The sequence below is a fragment of the Quercus robur genome, chromosome 6 (genome assembly GCF_932294415.1).
Source record: "Quercus robur chromosome 6, dhQueRobu3.1, whole genome shotgun sequence".
NCBI classification, from domain to species: Eukaryota; Viridiplantae; Streptophyta; class Magnoliopsida; order Fagales; family Fagaceae; genus Quercus; species Quercus robur.
This window is the reverse complement of record NC_065539.1, coordinates 46,552,531-46,572,198: the sequence shown is the minus strand read 5'-3', so window position 1 is coordinate 46,572,198 and position 19,668 is coordinate 46,552,531. Positions and strand designations below refer to the sequence as shown.

At 37.5% G+C, this 19,668-nt stretch overlaps 1 protein-coding gene across 3 annotated transcripts; it reads right to left on the bottom strand.

Moving 5' to 3' along the window:
- Positions 1–1,765: 1,765 nt before the first annotated feature.
- Positions 1,766–6,224, bottom strand: LOC126689071 (aspartate carbamoyltransferase 2, chloroplastic-like). 3 transcript variants are annotated; one of them, XM_050384101.1, is made up of 6 exons: positions 6,061–6,224; positions 3,923–4,526; positions 3,697–3,836; positions 2,593–2,766; positions 2,162–2,422; positions 1,766–2,073 (listed from the first exon to the last, which is right to left on the bottom strand). In XM_050384101.1, exons 2-5 carry the CDS (start codon positions 4,467–4,469, stop codon positions 2,174–2,176), a joined length of 1,110 nt encoding a protein of 369 aa, XP_050240058.1. In that variant the 5' UTR covers positions 4,470–4,526; positions 6,061–6,224; the 3' UTR covers positions 1,766–2,073; positions 2,162–2,173. The 3 variants fall into 3 exon arrangements, with proteins under 3 accessions (XP_050240058.1, XP_050240056.1, XP_050240057.1); XM_050384099.1 differs by having other exon boundaries at positions 2,186–2,422; XM_050384100.1 differs by lacking the exon at positions 6,061–6,224 and adding an exon at positions 5,034–5,381 and having other exon boundaries at positions 2,186–2,422.
- Positions 6,225–19,668: the final 13,444 nt, after the last annotated feature.

The following is a 19,668-nucleotide window of genomic DNA, read 5'->3' as shown; positions in this document are numbered from 1 at the left end:
TTGACCCATTTTTTAATGAAAAACAAGGGAAAATTATTTCTATTTAAAACAGAATTTAGATGCATGTTTGATTCAATAACTCAGGAAAAAAATAATTAATAGGTTTTTTAAAATATATTTATGTTGACCCTATGACTATAAATAGAATCTACATAAGATTTCAAATCAACTATCATAGTGGAAGTGGAAAACAGAAACCTTGATATCAAAGACAGGTAGCTCATTTTCTTTCAGCAAAGTCAGAATTACTTTAAATATGTGGCATTTTATTATTGGCTGGGACTTAGGTCGTAATAGTTGTCAATATCATATAATACGTTATACATATCATATTGTGTACAAAAAAGTTTCATATTTTAAGTGTTCATGAATTGTACAATATAGTAATATGTATCATATAAATCATAGCGTATTGTCAAATCGTACGATACATAGACACGTGCTTTTAAATGAGTTTTTTTGTTAAAATTTGTGCTTTATTTGAATCCAACAAGTTGTTAGACTTGTTTTCAACACAAAATTATTTGGTTACTTAATTTAACCCAATAAAATAACATATCCATAAGTTTTTCTTTCTTTCTCCTACAAAATTTGGACTACACACTTACACTTCACTTTGGTATTCGCAAATTTCTTTTCTTTACTATCAAAATAAAATGCCAAGAAAAAGAAAAAATAATTCTTTTCAACTGACAATATATATATATATATATATATTTTTTTTTTTTTTTTCATTACTGTTATAAGTCTAGAAGCTAGAATGCCAAGAAAATTTATTTTTAAAAATTTATTAAAACAAAAGAACAATAAGAGAGAGTAAATGTTAATGATGATGGAGAAAATTTCAATGAAGAAACAAATTTGTAAAATGATGACCACGATAATGATATTGACTTAGATAAAGTTGATTAAGCAAGATGATGAATATGATGAAAATAAATTATTATTTTGGGTCATTTGTCATGTATTATCATTTTTGAGTTTAATCAAATTTGAATGTGTATGTTATAAACACATCTTAATTTGATTTATTTAGTTGGCTTGCTAAATAATATTTTACATAAGTGAATATATATAATGAAAAAGAAACATTTTATTGGGGGGCTACGAAACCAACTATTTTCACATCATATTAAAGTAGCAAAGTGTGTTGGGTATAAAATTACTCACATAGAAATTACTATTGACATTACTTTGATTATTACACGAATCATAACAAGTCACATTAATAGTCGTATAAAAATTTGTATTCTAGATTCATCATAAAAGGAAACACCAACTAGAGCCAGCAAGCAGCAACTTACATGATCACGTGCCCAAACTGATGAGTTGAAAAATGCAACAGAGACGTAAAATGGCAGAACATGGATGAATTCAAAACATAACAGCAGGCAATCAATTTAGAGGTCGCAGAGAATAAAAAATGGTTGTGTGCTATGGCTTTCAGATCATATACGATGGAAGTGTTAAAAGGATGCCCATTGAAAAATTTGTCCATATTTAGGACCACCCGATTTTAGTTTCTTTATCATCTATATCTAATATCTTTATCTTTATTATCTATAGAGGCCTAAAAAAGAAATTCAGGGACCATTTTCAAATACTGATTTAAGTATAAAAAAAGTATTAAGTCCACAATATTTTTACAATAAATCCTAAGTAATAAATTATTAATGGGTCTAATTAGAACCCACCACTAAAATTATTCTTTTACCCACCAGTAACAACTTGACACTTAGAATTTGTTATAAAAGTGTTGTAAAAATGTTGTAAATATAACATTTCTCTTAAATATAATCTTATTCATTTAGATCCCCACATATTGTTCAAACTCAAAAAAGAAAAAACTATTCATTCCCGTAGTTTCAGTTATCATAACTCAATCAACATGACTAAACCATGGAAACCAAGTCAAAATTTGAAGACCTTTCCAAAAAAAAAAGTCAAAATTTGAAACTGGCATTTTCACCACCCGACAAGTAAGAGCTTCAAAAGAGCCATCCGTATATAAAGTCCATTCTTTGCTTGTCTAAAATAAGCAGCCCTTGGATCCCTATCAACATCCACAGTAATCTGCAAAAATTCATAAGAACAAACAAATAAACCAGTAAATACATAAGTACTTAAAAATGTTCACGCTCATAAAGAAGAACACACCTACATCGCTTAATCATCACATGGGTACCTCGTCAAGCCTTGGTAGAGGGTGCATGACCACAGCATGCTTCTGCATAACATCCAAGACATTCTGATCTACAATGTACTTGCCTCGAGCTTGTTCATATTGGTCAATTCTCTCTCCAAATCTTTCTTTTTGAATGCGAGTTTGATACACTATATCACACTTAGAAGCCACTTCCATTAAGTCAGCACTTTCTTCCCATTCCACTCCCTTCGATGTCAAATAGTCTTTTATATCATCCTGAAATATGAAAATATAAAATATTGAGACCAAAACCCCAAAATTTCCATAATTTTTCCACTTCTCATTTGCCTAAATCAACAAAACTTGAAACTGTAGTGAGATTTTCTTCACTAATTAATGTTCATTTAAATTCATATCAAGTCAAGGACAATTGGATCAACATTTACCTTCATTTTTACCACATCAGGAGAGACAAAGTAGATCTTTACATCTTGGTACTTGGCAAGCAAGTAAGCAAGTGAGCGGACAGTCCTTCCATTGGCAAGATCACCCACTAGCCCAACCTTGATGCCATCTAGTTTCCCTAACTCTCTTTCAATGGTATATACATCCAAGAGAGCCTGAATTGTACACAAAAGCAAGAATAGATCTTTGAACTAAACTGTGTGAAACTTACTACCAGGAATTAAAATATGACAAAATTATAAATAAAAAAATCATCAAATGAAAATACAGAACATTATTCTCCCCCTCCACTTTAGGAGAGAACAAACAATTAATGTCACACCAAGATGTCTTAAAACATTGTTACTTGTCCATGAAGATATTTGTAGATGAACACCTCACCCCATCTTTTGCAGCAAGCGTTGGATATAAGATGTGATCAAGGTGCCGCTTAACACTCACATTATAAATAAGTGAATAGCTATAAAGAAATAGACTGCTAAGTGTCACAAGATACGTTCTGCTAGAGTTTTTTTTTTTTTTTTTTTTAAATCTCAGACCAAGCTTTTCATCCTACAGCGAAAAATTAGAGTTTTCAACTGTCCATTAGTCCATGTAGTATGAATATTGAACCAGAACAACTGGGTTGAAAGGTCAACCATTTCTGTGTTTCTTTCACGTGTATCTGCCACGGGAATGACTTCTAATATATGACTAATTAATATTGGAAAAAAAAAAAAAAAAAAAAAAAAAACACTTTTTATAATTAATCCCTTTCTAAATTATGATAAAGCTTCATCAGTAATATCCTGTGTTGTATAAATAGTTTCTAGACCAAAACAAATTAAGATTCCTCTCCATTACAGAAGATACTAAGTAGCATACTGGACAATGATCATGGGACACATGGAAACTCTCAGTGAAGGCCACAATTTGCTCCATCCTTCTTGTGCACTTGATTTATCGTTAAATTATTTATTTCTCTTAAAATCACTTCAATGTTTTGTTTATTTTTACACACGCCTTTCTTTTCTCCAAACATGATCACTTACAGGCTGTCAAACAAAAAGCTCAATATTGTAATTAAGAACAGTGTTCTTGCATACCTGTGTAGGATGCTGCCCAGGACCGTCCCCGGCATTAATAATAGGAATGCCAGCTGTAACAGCTGCTCTTTTGGCAGCACCACTTTCAAAGTGCCGCATCACAATTATATCCGAGTAACCCTCAATGGTTCTTATGGTATCTACAAATCAAGCTCCTAAATTAAATTACAACTAAATTTCAGTAATCCACCACTAGGAACCTGGTTAAGCAGATGAGAAAACTTACCTTCAAGTGTTTCTCCTTTAGCTGCTGATGAAAACTCCCGTGCATTTTCTGTTGTCAAAACTTCCCCACCTAACCTTTTCATGGCAGACTCAAAGGAAAGCCTAGTTCTAGTGGAAGGCTCATAAAAGAGAGTAGCCATAAGATAACCCTTAAGAATTTGGCTTCCGGGAGAATTCTTTTCAATCTTCTCCATCTCACTTGCAACTTCAAATATAGCACCAAGAATATCCCTATCAAATTGTAGAGCTTCAATTACATCATCAAGCTGAAACTTCTTCCCTACCGAAAATGAAGGTGCATTTTCAACTTGTACTGCACAGCACTGGATTCTGTCCTTTGAAGAGAATCCGTCAGTTTGTTCCCATTTCGATAATTTCCCGCTGGGTAATAACCTCGAATGTGCTAGGTACATTGACTTAGTGTATCCAGATTGTCTGCAGGAGACATTTGAAGGACTACACATATACTCTCTGTGACATTTTAATGTTTTGGGAGCAACCATGCTCCCCTGCAACGAAGTTGTAAAAAGAGAAGATGAAACAGCCATCGGACTTTGAATTGGATTGATAGTATCAACTTGTGTTTGCCAAACACTTTCAAACCACTGCAAATATAATCAGCAATGCAAATTAGAAAAAAAGGGGAAAAAGAATAAAAGGCATGAGGCAATTACAATCAAATTCAATGAGATAGTAGCAATTACAATACACTGATTAAGTAGGAACTTAATAAGACCCTAACTTTCACACACTATAATATTGATTAAGAAAAAGCACAATCCAACACACACCCAAAAAAAAAAAAAAAGGTTTTTCTCTAATAGATACTTGATTTTACATCAGGAATTTAGTAAGAAACTTTAGGAAAGCAAAGAGACCAAAATTGTGTATCTTAAAATTTTCAATATCAAGGAAATAATAGGGAGAAAAACCACTAAAGAAGCTTTACACCACAAACACATAAGACTTATAACTTCAAGTCAGCATTTTAATTTGGGAAAAAGAACCAAGAACAAAACATTCCAAAAACAGAAGCAGCCATAATGATTGTGAAATCATCTGCAAGAACAAAGCACATAGAGATCATAAAGCATCTCCAGTAAATTCCAAACCTTAGCATCACTTGTCTATGATTAATTTCTTCAGTAAATAAATCCAAAGATGCCAATGTAGACTATTCCCTTGTAAGTTATACACAATCCATTCTGAAAATAAATCAAAAACTCAAAAGAGTCAAAACAACATTGCAACCACTTTCTTTGCAATTGCAAGTATAGGTCTAGCTCATATCAGAACTTTGACAATGGGCTCCAACTCAAGTCAAATGACCGTTCCCCCTCCCACAGGAATGGATGGGGAGTGAGGTCATGAATTCGAAACTCACTATATGCTTGTGTTACTTACCATTCAAAAAATAAAAATAAAAAAGTGTAATCCACACAAATGGACTGTGTCCACACAAAAAAAAGTGTAACTCATTTCAAAACCAATGGACTGTGTCCATTTAGAATCAACATTATAACATTGAAAAAAAAGATGATGTGAAACAATGGAAGAATATATTTGTCCTGAGTAAAGTGTAATCCACACAAAAGTTAAAACTCAGACATCACTTTGCTTTCAAATCAAGGAATCAATTGTAACATGTCGAAAGTGAAGGCATTACCAAAAGGAACAAAAACAAAAACACAAAGCAAACAGAAACACACAAGAAACTTCACCAACTTTCTTTTATTTTTTAAAAAATAAAGTTAAACTAAAACATCACCAAATGTTATAGTATTGCATATCAACAAGACAACTAACCCATTTATCAACAACAAAAACAAAAACAAAAACAGAAACAAAAAAACAAAAAAAGATAACTAATCCTTGAGCATTCAATCAAAAGGAAAATTGGGAAAGAATTACAATACTAAAAAAAAAATCAAATATTTTACTAATACAACAAATTCCGTTTAAAAATGGGTCTTTTTATCACTCTCCAAACCCATCCAATAAATCCACAACAAATTCAACAGGCAACAACAAACCCACAAAATATTTTGATTCAAGGACACAATAGGGGAAAAAAATTGAAGAATGATAGAGAGAGAGAGAGAGAGAGAGAGAGAGAGAGAGGGAGAAATGGACACAAACCGAGAGAGAGATTTTCTGATGTGCCCAAATGGTCTTTGGGACTGAGAATCAGTGAATGAATGATAGCAGGCTCTTTTAGGGGCGGGGGCTCAAAATACGAAAACTTTTGGCGCAAAAGAAAGTAAACCCAAATTATTCGAGTTTGTGTATGGTGTGTACATTTATAGCCTGCCGTACGCACTATGCAGCTACACAGCATCATAAAATAGGAAAAATGACAAATTTACCGAGGTACGTTTGGTGATTGGCACTATATGCTCCGTTCCATTATGAAAGAAGTAAAGTAGAATAAAGTAGGATTGACCTAAAATTAATTTATTTTTAATTAATTAATTTACTTATTTAGTGGTTTTTGCCCTATTATTTATTGGGTTTTGGAATTGGAAACATGTGTTTTGGGCAGTGTTGTTGATACCGTACCGTACCGGTCGGTACGGCCGGAATATACCGTACCGGCCGGTGATCCGGTACGGTTGGATGTTTCGTACCGGTAAAAATACCGGTCGTACCGGCTAATACCGGGCAATACCGGCCGGTACAGAAAAAAAAATTTTTTTTTTTTTTTAAGTTTTGTAATTTTTGAATTTTTGTTAGGAAAGAATGGTAACTTATTTGCATTAACTTATTAGTATTATTTGTATTTTTAGTATGTAATGGTAACTTTTAAGCTTTCTATTTTATTTTTTTTCCGTATTTAATTGATACTAAAGTTTAAAACCATGAATAATTAGTTTTGAATTGAGGAAATGTTTTATGGTAAACTTTTATATTTATTATAATATATATATATATTTATAAATATAAAAAATAGCGGTAAACCCGAAACGGTACATCGATATTGACCGGTATCCGAAATATATCGTACCGGTAGCCAAACTGGTACGGCCTCCGGTACGGTATTGACATCCTTGATTTTGGGCTCTCAAAGTCGAACCAAATGCACACTTAATTTTTGTCTATATTCAGATTCTTAAATAAATATAGAAAATGAAAAAGTAAATACTCACTCAATTTACATGCCACATTGTAAGGTTGAATTTTATCAACCATCTTGTTGGTTTTATTCCATACCAAATTTACTTGTATTTTAGCAATTAGTAACCGTGTATTTAGGTGAGAATCATGTAAGGATAGTATGAGAGAGAGTGTGAAGAAATGCTCAAGATTGTGCAAAGAAGCAAAGACTCGCGACTGGATCTCACGGGTAGCTCACGACTTGCAAACTGCCAGAAGTTGCACACGTGCCAAGCATACAGAGAAGCTGAACCGTCATGCCAGATGTGGCACTACAGGACAAAAATTCCAGTCTGGCCATTCAGTTACCTCACGACAGGAACTCGTGGCTCAGTCAAGTCACGAGGTCAAGTCGCCAGCCAGCTCTGTTTTGAAAAAATTGACTTTTCGCATTCCACTCTCACCCTAGTATATATACCCTTTATACCCACGAAATGAAGAGAACTTCCAAAGAGAATTTTGAGAGAGAAACCCTAGAAAAAAACAAGATTGACTCATCCCCAATCTTCACATAGTGACTCTTCAAATTCCTCTACTCTCACCCTCTCCATTGTTACATCCTTAAGAGGTACATTACCAAAACCTTTTCTCACCATACCCACATCTATGAGAAGGTTATTTGGTGTTTGGGAAGTAGTTAGGAATAGACCAATTTCATATTGGTCGATGCTATGGTCAGTAGCGGAATCTGGTAATCTAAAGAAGAAATAGGTTCGGCGTAACATCATTGGAGTAGGAGCTTGAAGGGTTTACATACACTGGGTAGATTAGGCTTGGAGGGTCTTCTGCTGTTCATATATCCCAACTACATTCTTTAGTGGATTATTTACTGCTTGGAGGGTGGCAGAGAGCTTTTACGCCGAGGGCTTCGGCTTCCTTTTCAATAACACATTGTTATGTTGTCCTTGTGTTTGCATCTCTCTTCCCCTAATTTTTGCCATTTAATTTCTGCTGTGGATGTGATTTTATTTAGTCTAGATTGTTTATCAATTCTGTTATATGCTTATGTTCATAATCTGCACATCAATTATTTGATAATAAGCTTGAATTGGTAATTTGTTAATTAGGGGTCTAAACGTTCATAGTATTTTATACGCTATTTGAACATTCAATTAGCCTACATTACTTAGATATGGGAAATATTCTTTTTCTCATTTTTTTTTTCTACTTCTCTTGGTCAGTACACAATTTATTGTCTAAAAAAAAAACAACAGTAAATTAAGGACCGAACTTGGCTACCCCACAAAGAATTGGGGTATAGTTGCCAACTTACCAAATAGCAACTAAATTTCATGGTTTGACCGGAAGTTTATTAAAAAAAATTAATGAAATGGAATGAAATAAATATATTATAAAAAAAAATGAAATATATAGTATTACTATATATAATTTTTTTAATTTGTTAATTGTTAAAGAGTTTGTAAAATAAAGAATAGAATTCAAAGAATTATATAATTTTAGTATTATATTATTCATCTTTTATTTGTCTTGCAATAAAGATAAAATTGTATTTTACCTTTATTTAGTATCCTTCTTAATTTTTTTTGGGAGAAATGAGAAAGAAATGGAGGGAACATTCTCTCCCATCCATTCCATTTTTTTCTTTCTTAATGACAAACAAACTCTTTTAAGTTTGAAGTTTTAACCCAATCCATTTCTTTCTCCACTCCCAAACAAACTCTAATAAATCCTCCACAAACCCTCAACACAGGCATGAGTGGTAGTGATAATAACGTGTGCATTTGAAAGGCATCGATAGATAATTAGCTGTTTGATGAAACTTCCACAATCCACATCACACGCATAGAGGAATGACTTCGAAAATTTTGTACAAAGAATCAAACTTGTTAATTGGTGTATTTTTATAGATTTTTTAAAGAGCAAATTACACCAATTTTTCTTGAGATTTCACAAAATACTAACACTTATATATAAATATATATAGAGGGTTCCAATTAGCTCAACTAGTAAAGTCTTTGCTAGTTGAATAAGAGATATAGAGTTCAGTCCTCGCCTATACTAAAAACTGATTTGTATCTTAGTTTGATGATAAAGAACTATCACTAGGAGTGGATGTCATAGGTTGAAATTCTTATATATATATATATATATATATTGTTTGTTGTTGGATGAGATTTTATAAATGTATCAAATAAGTCCATCCCCTCTCACAAGTCACGTAATTACTCTCGTAACAAAAATATTTCATTAAATGGGAGTGTTGATATGAGAGGAAATTAACTTATTCGATATATTTATAAAACATTAAAGGTGATATTATTAGGAGCAGATGTCATAGGTTGAAACTCTATAAAAAAAAAAATATATATATATATATATATATTGTTTGTTGTTGGATAAGATTTTATAAATGTATCAAATAAGTCCATCCCCTCTCACAAGTCACATAATTACTCTCCTAACAAAAATATTTCATTAAATGGGAGTGTTGATAGGAGAGGAAATTAAGTTATCTGTTGTATTTATAAAACGTTAAAGGTGAGGAGTGTCATTTGAAACATTTGAATGATTGTCAATATGAGAGAAAATAAACTTATCTATCATATTTATAAATCATTAAAGGTGAGATTGTCATTTAAAAATTTTGAATGAGTGTTGTAAGGACCGGATTTGAGTCCTAAGCCCAAAAGTTAAAAGGATTTAGGCCCAAAAAACCCAATACAATGAATTTGTAGAGAATGGGTTGGAAAACTAGACTCTAATGAGTTGAATAGCAATCCTCGTGGATCCAAGTGACAATAAACTAAATATAAACTGGTTGTATCTCATGAAAATCGTCCTCGACACAGTCCAAGGAGCTCAGCTCCTGTATATAATTCTTGAAGTTGGTTACAAGTACAATTCTTATTGTTGCAGTAACTCTTTCTTAATTCTCTAATCCCCTCCCCTCAGGGTCTTCTTTCTATTTTGTACTATCCTCCTCCTTCATCTCTTCCCTCCACGTGTAGATTAAATTGCTGGTGTTGATTCTTGTCCAATCAGCACTTTCTTAAAGTATTTGGGGAGTAGTTGTAAGGCTAAAAGCTACTGTTTAGGTATCACTTCCTCATTAATGAAGTCAGAAAGTTAGCTGCAAAACATTTAACGTGATGGTAGCAACTTTTCCTTTAGATATTTCATAGCCTTCCCCTATCCTATTCCTTCTTAATACTTATCCTCATCAGTGGAATTGTTCGAAACGTTGCTCTTGATGTCAAACCGCACCTTCTGACCTTGGCTTTGCTTAGCTGAGGAAGCATTCCTCCTTGGATCACCTCCCTAGAACATCACGCCTAGATCCCTTCCTTTAATTATTAGTGCTGACCTTTATAACATGTTTATCCATCCTCAGACTATGAGGTGTCCTCAGACTGGGCCCTCAACCCAATATATCTTTCTTCATTCTCCGATCCCCTCCCCTTAGGGTCTTCTTTCTATTTTGTACTATCCTTCTCCTTTATCTCTTCCCTTTACGTGTAGATAAAAATTGCTGGTGTTGATTCTTGTCCCATCAGCACCTTCTTGAAGTATTTGGGGAGTAAATGTAAGGCTGAAAGTTACTATTCAGGTATCACTTCCTCATTAATGCGGCCAGAGAATTAGCTGCAGAGCATTTAATGCGGTGGTAGCAGCTTTTCCTTTAGATATTTCATAGCCTCCCCTTGTCCTGTTCCTTCTTAATACTTATCATCATAAGTGAAATTATTCGGAACGTTGCTCTTGATGTCAGACTGCACTTTCTGACCTTGGCTTTGCTCAGTCAAGGAAGCATTCCTCCTCAGATCACCTCCTTGGAACATCACGCCTAGATCCCTTCCTTTATTTATTAGTGCTGACCTTTATAACATGTTTATCCATCTTCGGACTATAAGGTGTCCTCAGACTGGGCCCTCGGTCCAATATATTCTACTGGGCCTAACATCCCTACAATAGCCCCTTGAAATTCCCTTTTTTTGCTCTTCGGGCAAAAAGGAGGATTTCGATATCACCACAACCACTCTGCCCTTATCATACATCACCTCTATCTATGCAGGTGACTTTTTAGCTGCCTAACGCACGCTCTTGACGCTTCGGCATCTAAGACACACCTTCATTAAATTTTTGCGACTCCATGTTCCCCACGTTCTACGGTGAGAGTGGGTCCAACGGCTGGAGATTTTATTAGAACTCAGGTCGGAATTTTCCCACTCGTCACTCCCTTTCTAATCTAAATATTGCCCAAACACCTCATTTACCTCACTTTAGCATTCATACACTGAACCTTTGCACTCATAAACTGAACATTTGCACTCATAAATACCAAGAGCTAGTTCGAGGAGAGTTTCCTGTTTCACGTAAGTCATTTCAACCCTTTCTGTTTACTTTTCCTTCTATTTTTCTTTTCACGCAGTTCTTTCCTCCTCGGCCCTCTTAATTTCCCTTTCTCTCCTTCTCACTTTTACCTATCTCCAACTAAATGGGTAGGTTCGCTTACTTGGTAGACTCCGCGAAAAGTATTGAGAACTTTAAAGCTCAATACAAAATCCCGCTGGGAGTCTCCATTAGGTATTGTAAGGAAGGAGAATGGCACGAGAAAAGGTAAGAAGGAGAAGTGATCATCCTAATGATTGCCTTTATAGAGGGTGGGATGAGAATTCCCATGGGAACCGTTACTAAGGACTACCTTAGAGCTCATAGATTAGCTCCCACCCAATGTGCCCCAAACATGTTTAGGATTTTAGGGAGTGTAGACACCCTTAATAAGAAACTGAGCTTAGGGCTTACCCACCATGATGTCAACTGGGTCTACAACCTTCACCACCTAAAGAGGCAGGGATATTACTTAAAAACTAGGCACCTCGAGGTCAAACTTATCTCATGCCTTTCTGATTCCAACAAAGGCATAAACAAGGATTTCCTAATCATATCAGGGGAGTGGCACGATGGTCTCCCTTGCCCGACGAGGGAGGGGGAACTAAGTGGGGTTTTAGGTCTAGATTTATTTCTTTTAAGTTACCTTTTCTTCACTTTGACACATTCTGGTCATATTTTCTTTCTTTTGTGTTGGTATTTGAAATTTCCTTTGATTTGCACTGTTCCCTTCTCTGATTGTTTCTCATAATGGTTTTGTAGATCATCACGCCGCCATCCCGAACTTCAACCTTATCAACCAGCCAACCTAGACAAGATTCTCTAGGCTGAGGTGTTTGTTCACAAAGACGATCAACTGAGAACGGCCCATCTAATCCTCGGCTACAAGGCTTTGTCATCCAGCTTCCAAGTGTCGAAATGTCAGATAAAGGCAAGGGATCTGCGCCTGCACCAGATAAGCATTGCAGCTCCCAGTTTCCTTACCACCAGCCTTATCCCAAAAGGCGTACCTCTAGCAACTCTACCACTTCAGTATACAAGTGGAAAGGCCACTCCCTCCCATCTTATCATCAAAGAAGAGGAAGAAGAAAAAGAAGAAGAGATAGTAGACGTCACGGACTCAAAAGATGTCTACGAGATTTTTAACTAGCCTTTGTCCCCAGAGATCCTAACTAGTGACCTCGGCCAGCCTTTCCCAGCCTAAGCCAGTCACCACCAAGAAGTTACTAACATACCAGACGCTATGGGGATACAACGCAAGCCGAGGTCGACCTTCCAAGAGCTACTAGAGTCCCAACCAGGGGGAAACGCACCTAGGAAGGCAGCCTAGACTAGGCTTCCTACCCCTTCACCCACCCAACCCCTTCGATCTGATCTTGTCGACCACAAGAATAAGAGGGAGCAGAAGGGTAAGGAGGTGGTGGACGGAGGAAAAACTCACCCCTCCCAAGAGGCTAAGCCCTAAAGAGGGGCCAAACAAGTCAGGGTGGGGCAGACGGCGGCTGACAAGAAACATAAGTCTCAAGTTGGACCTCCAATCTGGAACCCTGCCCTCATGCTGGACGGAACCCCCTACCCGTTGATGCGTCCATCAGGGAGTTCCAATAGAGGCGCACTGGCTATGTTCCCGGTACAGTGGAATAGGTGCTGCTGCTCCCCGGCGACATGATCGACCTTAGATCAATGAGGAAACATGAGGTGTTCCTCAACCTAAAAAGAGATCTTGCAATGGTAAGTCTTTCAATCAACTCCCTTTTTTTTTATCACTCTCTTTTCTTTTCCTTTCTTTCCTTTTGACTCTGTCCCTTCTCTCCGCAGGCTATTCAAGCCACATTTAGAGTCGAGGAGATGATAAACTACTCCCACCGGCAGATGAAAGAAGAAGAAGGGAGGCGCATTGCAGCCGTGGAGGCCTTCCATGTGGCTGAGAAGAGTGTGTAGGAGCTGAAGATCAAATTGACTAAGACGAAGTGGGATAAAAAGAGTGTTGACGCTGCCTTGCAAAGGGTTGAGCGGCAAGTTGAAAGTCAACGGAAGCAACTTCGCCAAACTAAGGATCAGCTGTCTACCTCCAAGGAGCAGATTACAGTCCTAAAGAAAAAATTGGAGGAGCCTGAAAAGGCTCGAGATCAGGCAGAGAAAGCCAGGAATCAGGCCAAGTAGGATGAGTATGATGTAGGAGTGGCGAAGACCGAGGAAGCCCCCAGGGTTGAGGTCTCGAGGGTATGTAGGAACTACTGCCTCTAAGTATGGAATGAGGCTCTCAACCAAGCTGGGGTTGAGGCTTCTTTTGTACTTAGGAGGGCTATTCTACCCTTTTGTCATCCGAGCATCTCGCATGGCCAGCTCTAAGACTAATACCACCTTCGAGGTAGCAGAAGTGGGCAAGGCCAGTCCAGCCAAGGCCCTATCCTCTTCTGACAACCCTTCCGAGGTGGCCGAGCAGTCTGGGGTTATTGAAAAAGAAGTGAACACAACCAAGGGAGTGGCCCCTAGTGCCACGAAGCCCCCAACTGCCTCCCAGGACCTCCTTGCAGAGAAAGATGTTCCTACCAGGATAGAGATAGTCCTGGCCACTCTTCCCGTGCCTGCCAAAGGTGATCTTACAAGCAAGGGCCCTGAGGCCTCAGTAGCAACATCCACTCAGCCCATCAAGGCCCTATCCAAAAAAAAAAAAAAAAAATGTAATAAAAAAGAAATAGTTTTTAGTGTAGTTTTTTTTTTTTTTTTTTTTTAAACTATTGTCTTTATTTTTAAAGTTTGTAAAGAAGCTACCCTTTTGTAACTAATCTGCCTTTTTCTAAGGCTTAACTTAATGAAAATTATGAACATTTCCTTTATTCTTGTGATATTCATATAAGTCTTGATATGATTCTTATCTTATTGAGCACTTTAGCCAATTTGAAAATGAGACACAATTCACTTAGTTATTTGTGTAAATGATGATGTGTTTGAAATCCAAACAAAGCATATCCTTTACTCTAAAAACATACACAAATGCTAAAGAACTAGAGGCATGACCAATTCTTAAACAAGTAATAGATATAGTTGATATACTTACAAATGCTTTAAGTGATGCACATGAATATCCCTTTACTTAAGTTACTACCTTGAAGATCTCTGCCATTATGCATGGCTAGTCCCATTTGACAATTTAAACGAACAATAGAATGTATTAATTTACCTAGAGCATATGGTCTAAGGAGCCATACATGACTAAAGTTTTGTTTAACACTTAGAGAAATAACTGAAAATATCAATTTATCCAAGGTATGTGGTCCGAGAAACCAGGCATGACCAAGGTTCTATTTGATACTTAGTAGAATGATATAAGACATTAATTTACCCAAAGTATGTGGTTCGAGGAACCAGACATAACTAAAATTCCGTTTAACACTTAGGAAATAACTGAAAATATCAATTTACCCAAGGTATGTGGTCAGAGGAACCAGGCATGACCAAAGTTCTGTTTGATACTTAGTAAAATGATATAAGATATTAATTTACCCAAAGTATGTGGTCTGAGGAACCAGACATAACTAAAGTTTTGTTTAACAATTAGGAAATAACTGAAAATATCAATTTACCCAAGGTATATGATCCGAGGAATCAGGCATGACTAATGTTCTGTTTGATACTTAGTATAATGATATAAGACATTAATTTACCCAAAGTATGTGGTCCGAGGAATCAGGCATAACTGAAGTTCTGTTTAACACTTAGGAAAATGTCATGAAGTATTAATTTATTCAAAGTATGTGGTCCGAGAAATCAGACATAACTAAGATTCTATTTAACACTTAGGAAATAATTGAAAATATCAATTTACCTAAGGTATATGGTCTGAGGAACCAGGCATAACCAAGGTTTTGTTTGATACTTAGCAAAATGATACGAAATATTAATTTACCCAAAATATGTGGTCTGAGGAACCAGACATAACAAAGGTTCTGTTTAACACTTAGGAAAATGATTGGAAAATATCAATTTACCCAGGTATATGGTCTGAGGAGCCAGATATGACAAATGTTCTATTTGATATTCATGTAAATAATAGGACACATAACACATAATGTAATAAACCAAAATATGGTAAAGAAAATTTTCATTAATAATAATACTTTCTTAGGTTGTTTACATTTCAAGGGCGTGGTACAACATTTTCATCTAGATCTTCAAAATAATATGCACCTATCTCGGCCACTGATGTGATGCGATATGGTCATTCCCAATTGGGTCTTAACTTTCCCCATGCTGGGTTCTTTGTAGTACCCAAAACATTTCTTAGTACCAGGTCTCCATGTGCTAATGGCCTTAGCTTTACGTTGGCATCATATCCTTACTTGAGTCTATGTTGATAATACGCTAGTTAGACCATAGCACTTTCTCTTTGCTCTTCAATTAAGTCTAAGCTCTTCCCTAACAGCGCATCATTATTACTCGGAGTGAAAGAACTTGTTCTTAGTGTTGGGAATCCAGTCTCCAAATGAATAACAGCATCGGCTCCATAAGTCATTAAAAATGGTGTTTTCCCTGTTAATCTACGAGGTGTGGTCTGATATGTCCAAAGGATGTGTAACAGCTTTTCCACCCATTTTCCCTTCACATCATCCAACCTCTTCTTAAGTCCATTCACTATGACCTTATTGACAACCTCGGCCTATCCATTCCCCTGTAGATAAGCTGGGGTGGAATACCTATTCGTAATTTCCAAGTCACAAAAGTACCTCTTGAAAGCTTTGCTATCAAACTGAAGACCATTATCAGAGATGAGGGTATGAGCGATCCCAAACAGAGTGACAATATTCTTCTAAACAAATCTCTTGGCATCCACGTCCCTGATATTTACCAATGGTTTGACTTCGACCCATTTGGTGAAGTAATCTGTGTCGACTAGCAACCATCTCTTATTCCCTGCTGCCTTAGGGAAAGGTTCTACAATATCTAAGCCCCACTAAGCAAATGGCCAAAGGTTGGATAGAGGATTAAGGACCCCCCTGGTTGGTGAATGTTTGGTGCAAATTTTTGGCATAGGTCGCACTTCTTCACATACTCTTGCACTTCCTTTTGCATGCTTAGCCACCAGTATCCCTGAGTGAGAGCTCTGTGAGACAAAGATTTGCCTCCTATGTGGCTTTCTCAAATCCCTTCATGTAACTCCTCCAAGAGTAGCTCTAACGCCTCAGGGTGTATGCATAGCAAATATGGCCCAGAGAAAAAGCGCTTATACAGCTTTTGGTCCTCTGACAGCCAAAATCAAGTAGGCTTTCTTCGCACTTTGTCACCCTCTGACTTCTCCTCAAGCAAGATATCCTCCTTAAGGAATAGTACTATGAAGTCCATCCAGCTAGGTCCCACCCTAATTTGATGGATATGGACCACCTCACTCTTCATCTTAGTAGGCTTACACAAATCTTCAACAAGGATAACCCGAGGCAAGCTCTGCACCAAGGAGGTTGCAAGAGTGGCCAGAAAATCAACATGGGTGTTTCCACTTCTAGGGATGTGCTATAAGTTGAAAGACTCAAATCCTGACTGTAAATGCTTAACCTGACTTAAATATTCTTACATTCTCACATCCTTGGCCTCTAACTCTCCTTTTACTTGGCCCACTATTAACTTTGAATCCAAGAAGACCTCCACTGCTTTTCCTCCCATTTTCTGAACCATGTCATCCCTATTAACAGAGCTTCATATTCAGCCTCATTGTTTGTGGTCGAGAAGCCCAATCTCAAGGATTTCTCAATAGTGATCTTCTCAGGAGATATCAAAACTAGCCCCATTTTCAGATCCTCTTTGATTTGCCACACGATCAACGTATACCCTCTAGGATGAAGGTTCTTACAAGGAGACCACACCAACCGATTTTCCATCCTTGTTCTACTTTTCAACTTTTTCTTCCAATGGAGATTCATCGAACTCGGCCACCAAATCTGCGAGAACTTGACCCTCGACAGAGATGCGAAACATGTACTTGATATCAAAATCCCCTAAGATTGTACCCCACTTGGCAATTCTTCCAGTGTAATCAGTACTCTGAATAAGTGATTTAATCGGAAGTTGAGTTATGTCAACAATTGTATGGGATTGGAAATAGTGGGGGAGCTTACGTGTAGCATGCATTACTACCAAAATGGCCTTTTCTAGCGGCAGGTAACGCACCTCGGCCTTATGCAGTGATTTGCTCACATAATAAACTGGCCTTTACACATCACCATCAATTTGCACTAGCACTAAGCTCACCGCATGGGAAGCCACCGCGATGTAGGCAAACAAAACATCATCCACCTCAGGCCTAGACATAATGGGTGGCCGAGATAGGTATTCCTTCAACTGCTAGAAAGCCAGGACACACTCCTCGGTCCATTCAAATCCCTTCCACTTGTTCAACAACTGGAAGAAATGCTTACACCTGTCTACTGACTGAGAAATGAATCAGTTTAGAGCAACAGTCATCCCTGTCAACTTCTGGACCTCTTTGGGATTCCGAGGTGGCTGTAAACTGTTAATTGCTTTAATCTGTTCGGGGTTAACTTCAATTCCACGGTAAGTAACCATGTACCCTAAGAACTTTCCTGAATTAACACCAAAAGAACACTTAGAAGTATTAAGGCACAACTTATGTTTCCTTAATATCCCAAAGATATTCCCGAGGTCATTAACATGCTCAGATTCTACCTTACTCTTTACCACCATATCATCTATGTAAAACTTAATGTTTTTTCCTAATTGTGGCTCAAACATCCTGGTCATCACCCCCTGATAGGTAGACCCTACATTCTTTAAACCAAATGGCATCACTTTGTAGTGGTAATTTCCAGTGGGAGTGACAAAAACTGTTTTTTCCAATCAAAGCTAGTGATATTTGGTGGTATCCCTGGAAGGCATCCAAAAAGCTTATTAGAGGATGGCCTACAGTTGCGTCCACTGGCTAGTCAATCTGAGGCATGGGGAAAGGGTCCTTTAGATAGGCCTTATTCAAATCTATGACGTCCACACATACCCACCACTTTCCAGTCTTCTTCTTCACCACTACATTATTGGCTAGCCACTTGGAGTAAAAAATCTCTTTAATAGCTCCGGCTTGCTTAAGTTTGATCACCTCGTCCTTGACGACATCAGAATACTCTTTAGATGAATGACGAGGTGGTTGTTTTTTGGGAATGATGGATGAATTAACATTTAGATGATGGAAAATGAAGTTTGGATCCACCCTAGGAGCTTCGTAGGCATTCCACTTGAACACGTCAATGTTCCTCCTGAGAAACTCTATTAGCTCTTTCTTCTCCTAAGGAGGCAGCTGAGCCCTGACCTGAAAAAACCTTTCCGAATCATTATCTATCACAATCTTCTCTAAATTCTCACACTCTACCCCCTCGGATATCTCCTGCACGGGTAACCTTGGAGTCCTTGATTGCTATAAGCTTTCCTCAGTAGAGGCCGAGGACTCCACTCCTATCTGATGCATTATTACAGCGACCAAGCACTGCCTTGCCACGAATTGGCTCCCAACTAGCTCTTCAATCCAGTCCTCAGACGGATATTTCACCTTCAAATGCAGAGTGGAGGAAACGGCTCCCAAAGCATAAAGCCAGGGTCTTGCAACAATAGTCGTGTAGGGAGAATAAGTATCCACTACAATGAAATTCACCTCCACCACCTCTGACCCTACTTGTACGGGAAGTTGAATCTGGCCCCTCGGAATAACAACCTTTCCATTGAAGCTTACCAGAGGCGAATCATAAGCTGTCAAGTTCTCAGGTTTCAAGCCCAGTCCGTTGTATAAATCAGGGTACATAATCTTTGCCCACTGCCTTGATCCACCATCACCCTTCTAACATCATATCCCCCTACCCTAAGGTGACCACCAAGGCATCATCATGTGGCTGTACGGTTCCCGCCTTGTCCTCCTCAGAGAAACTCATTGATGGCCGGTCCTCCATTCTAGCCTTCTTCGGCTTAAGTCTAGAGTTCTCAGTTGGTGGCTGGGCTACAGACATCACCCTGAAAGGGTGAGAACCAATTCTTCCTAAGGCCGCGAAGATGACATCGATGGTGCCCAAAAAGGCTTTGGAAAAAGCACTCCTCTGAAATCTTGATCCTGTCAAACCCCCTGGTCCATTAGGCTGATGTAGAAATTGTTTTAGCCTCCCTTCCCTGACCAGTTGCTCTAGATGACTCTTCAAATTTCTATAGTCTTTTGTGGTGTGCCCTCGGTCCTAGTGGTATTGGCAATGGAAACTT

Coding starts and splice junctions, on each gene's coding strand:
- LOC126689071 (XM_050384099.1), bottom strand. CDS start 4,469: ATGGCTGTTTCATCTTCTCTTTTTACAACTTCGTTGCAGGGGAGCATG. Junction 2,423..2,592: donor CTGATGTGGTAAAAATGAAG/GTAAATGTTGAT, acceptor TTCATATTTCAG/GATGATATAAAAGACTATTT. Junction 2,074..2,185: donor CTCTACCAAGGCTTGACGAG/GTACCCATGTGA, acceptor GAATTTTTGCAG/ATTACTGTGGATGTTGATAG.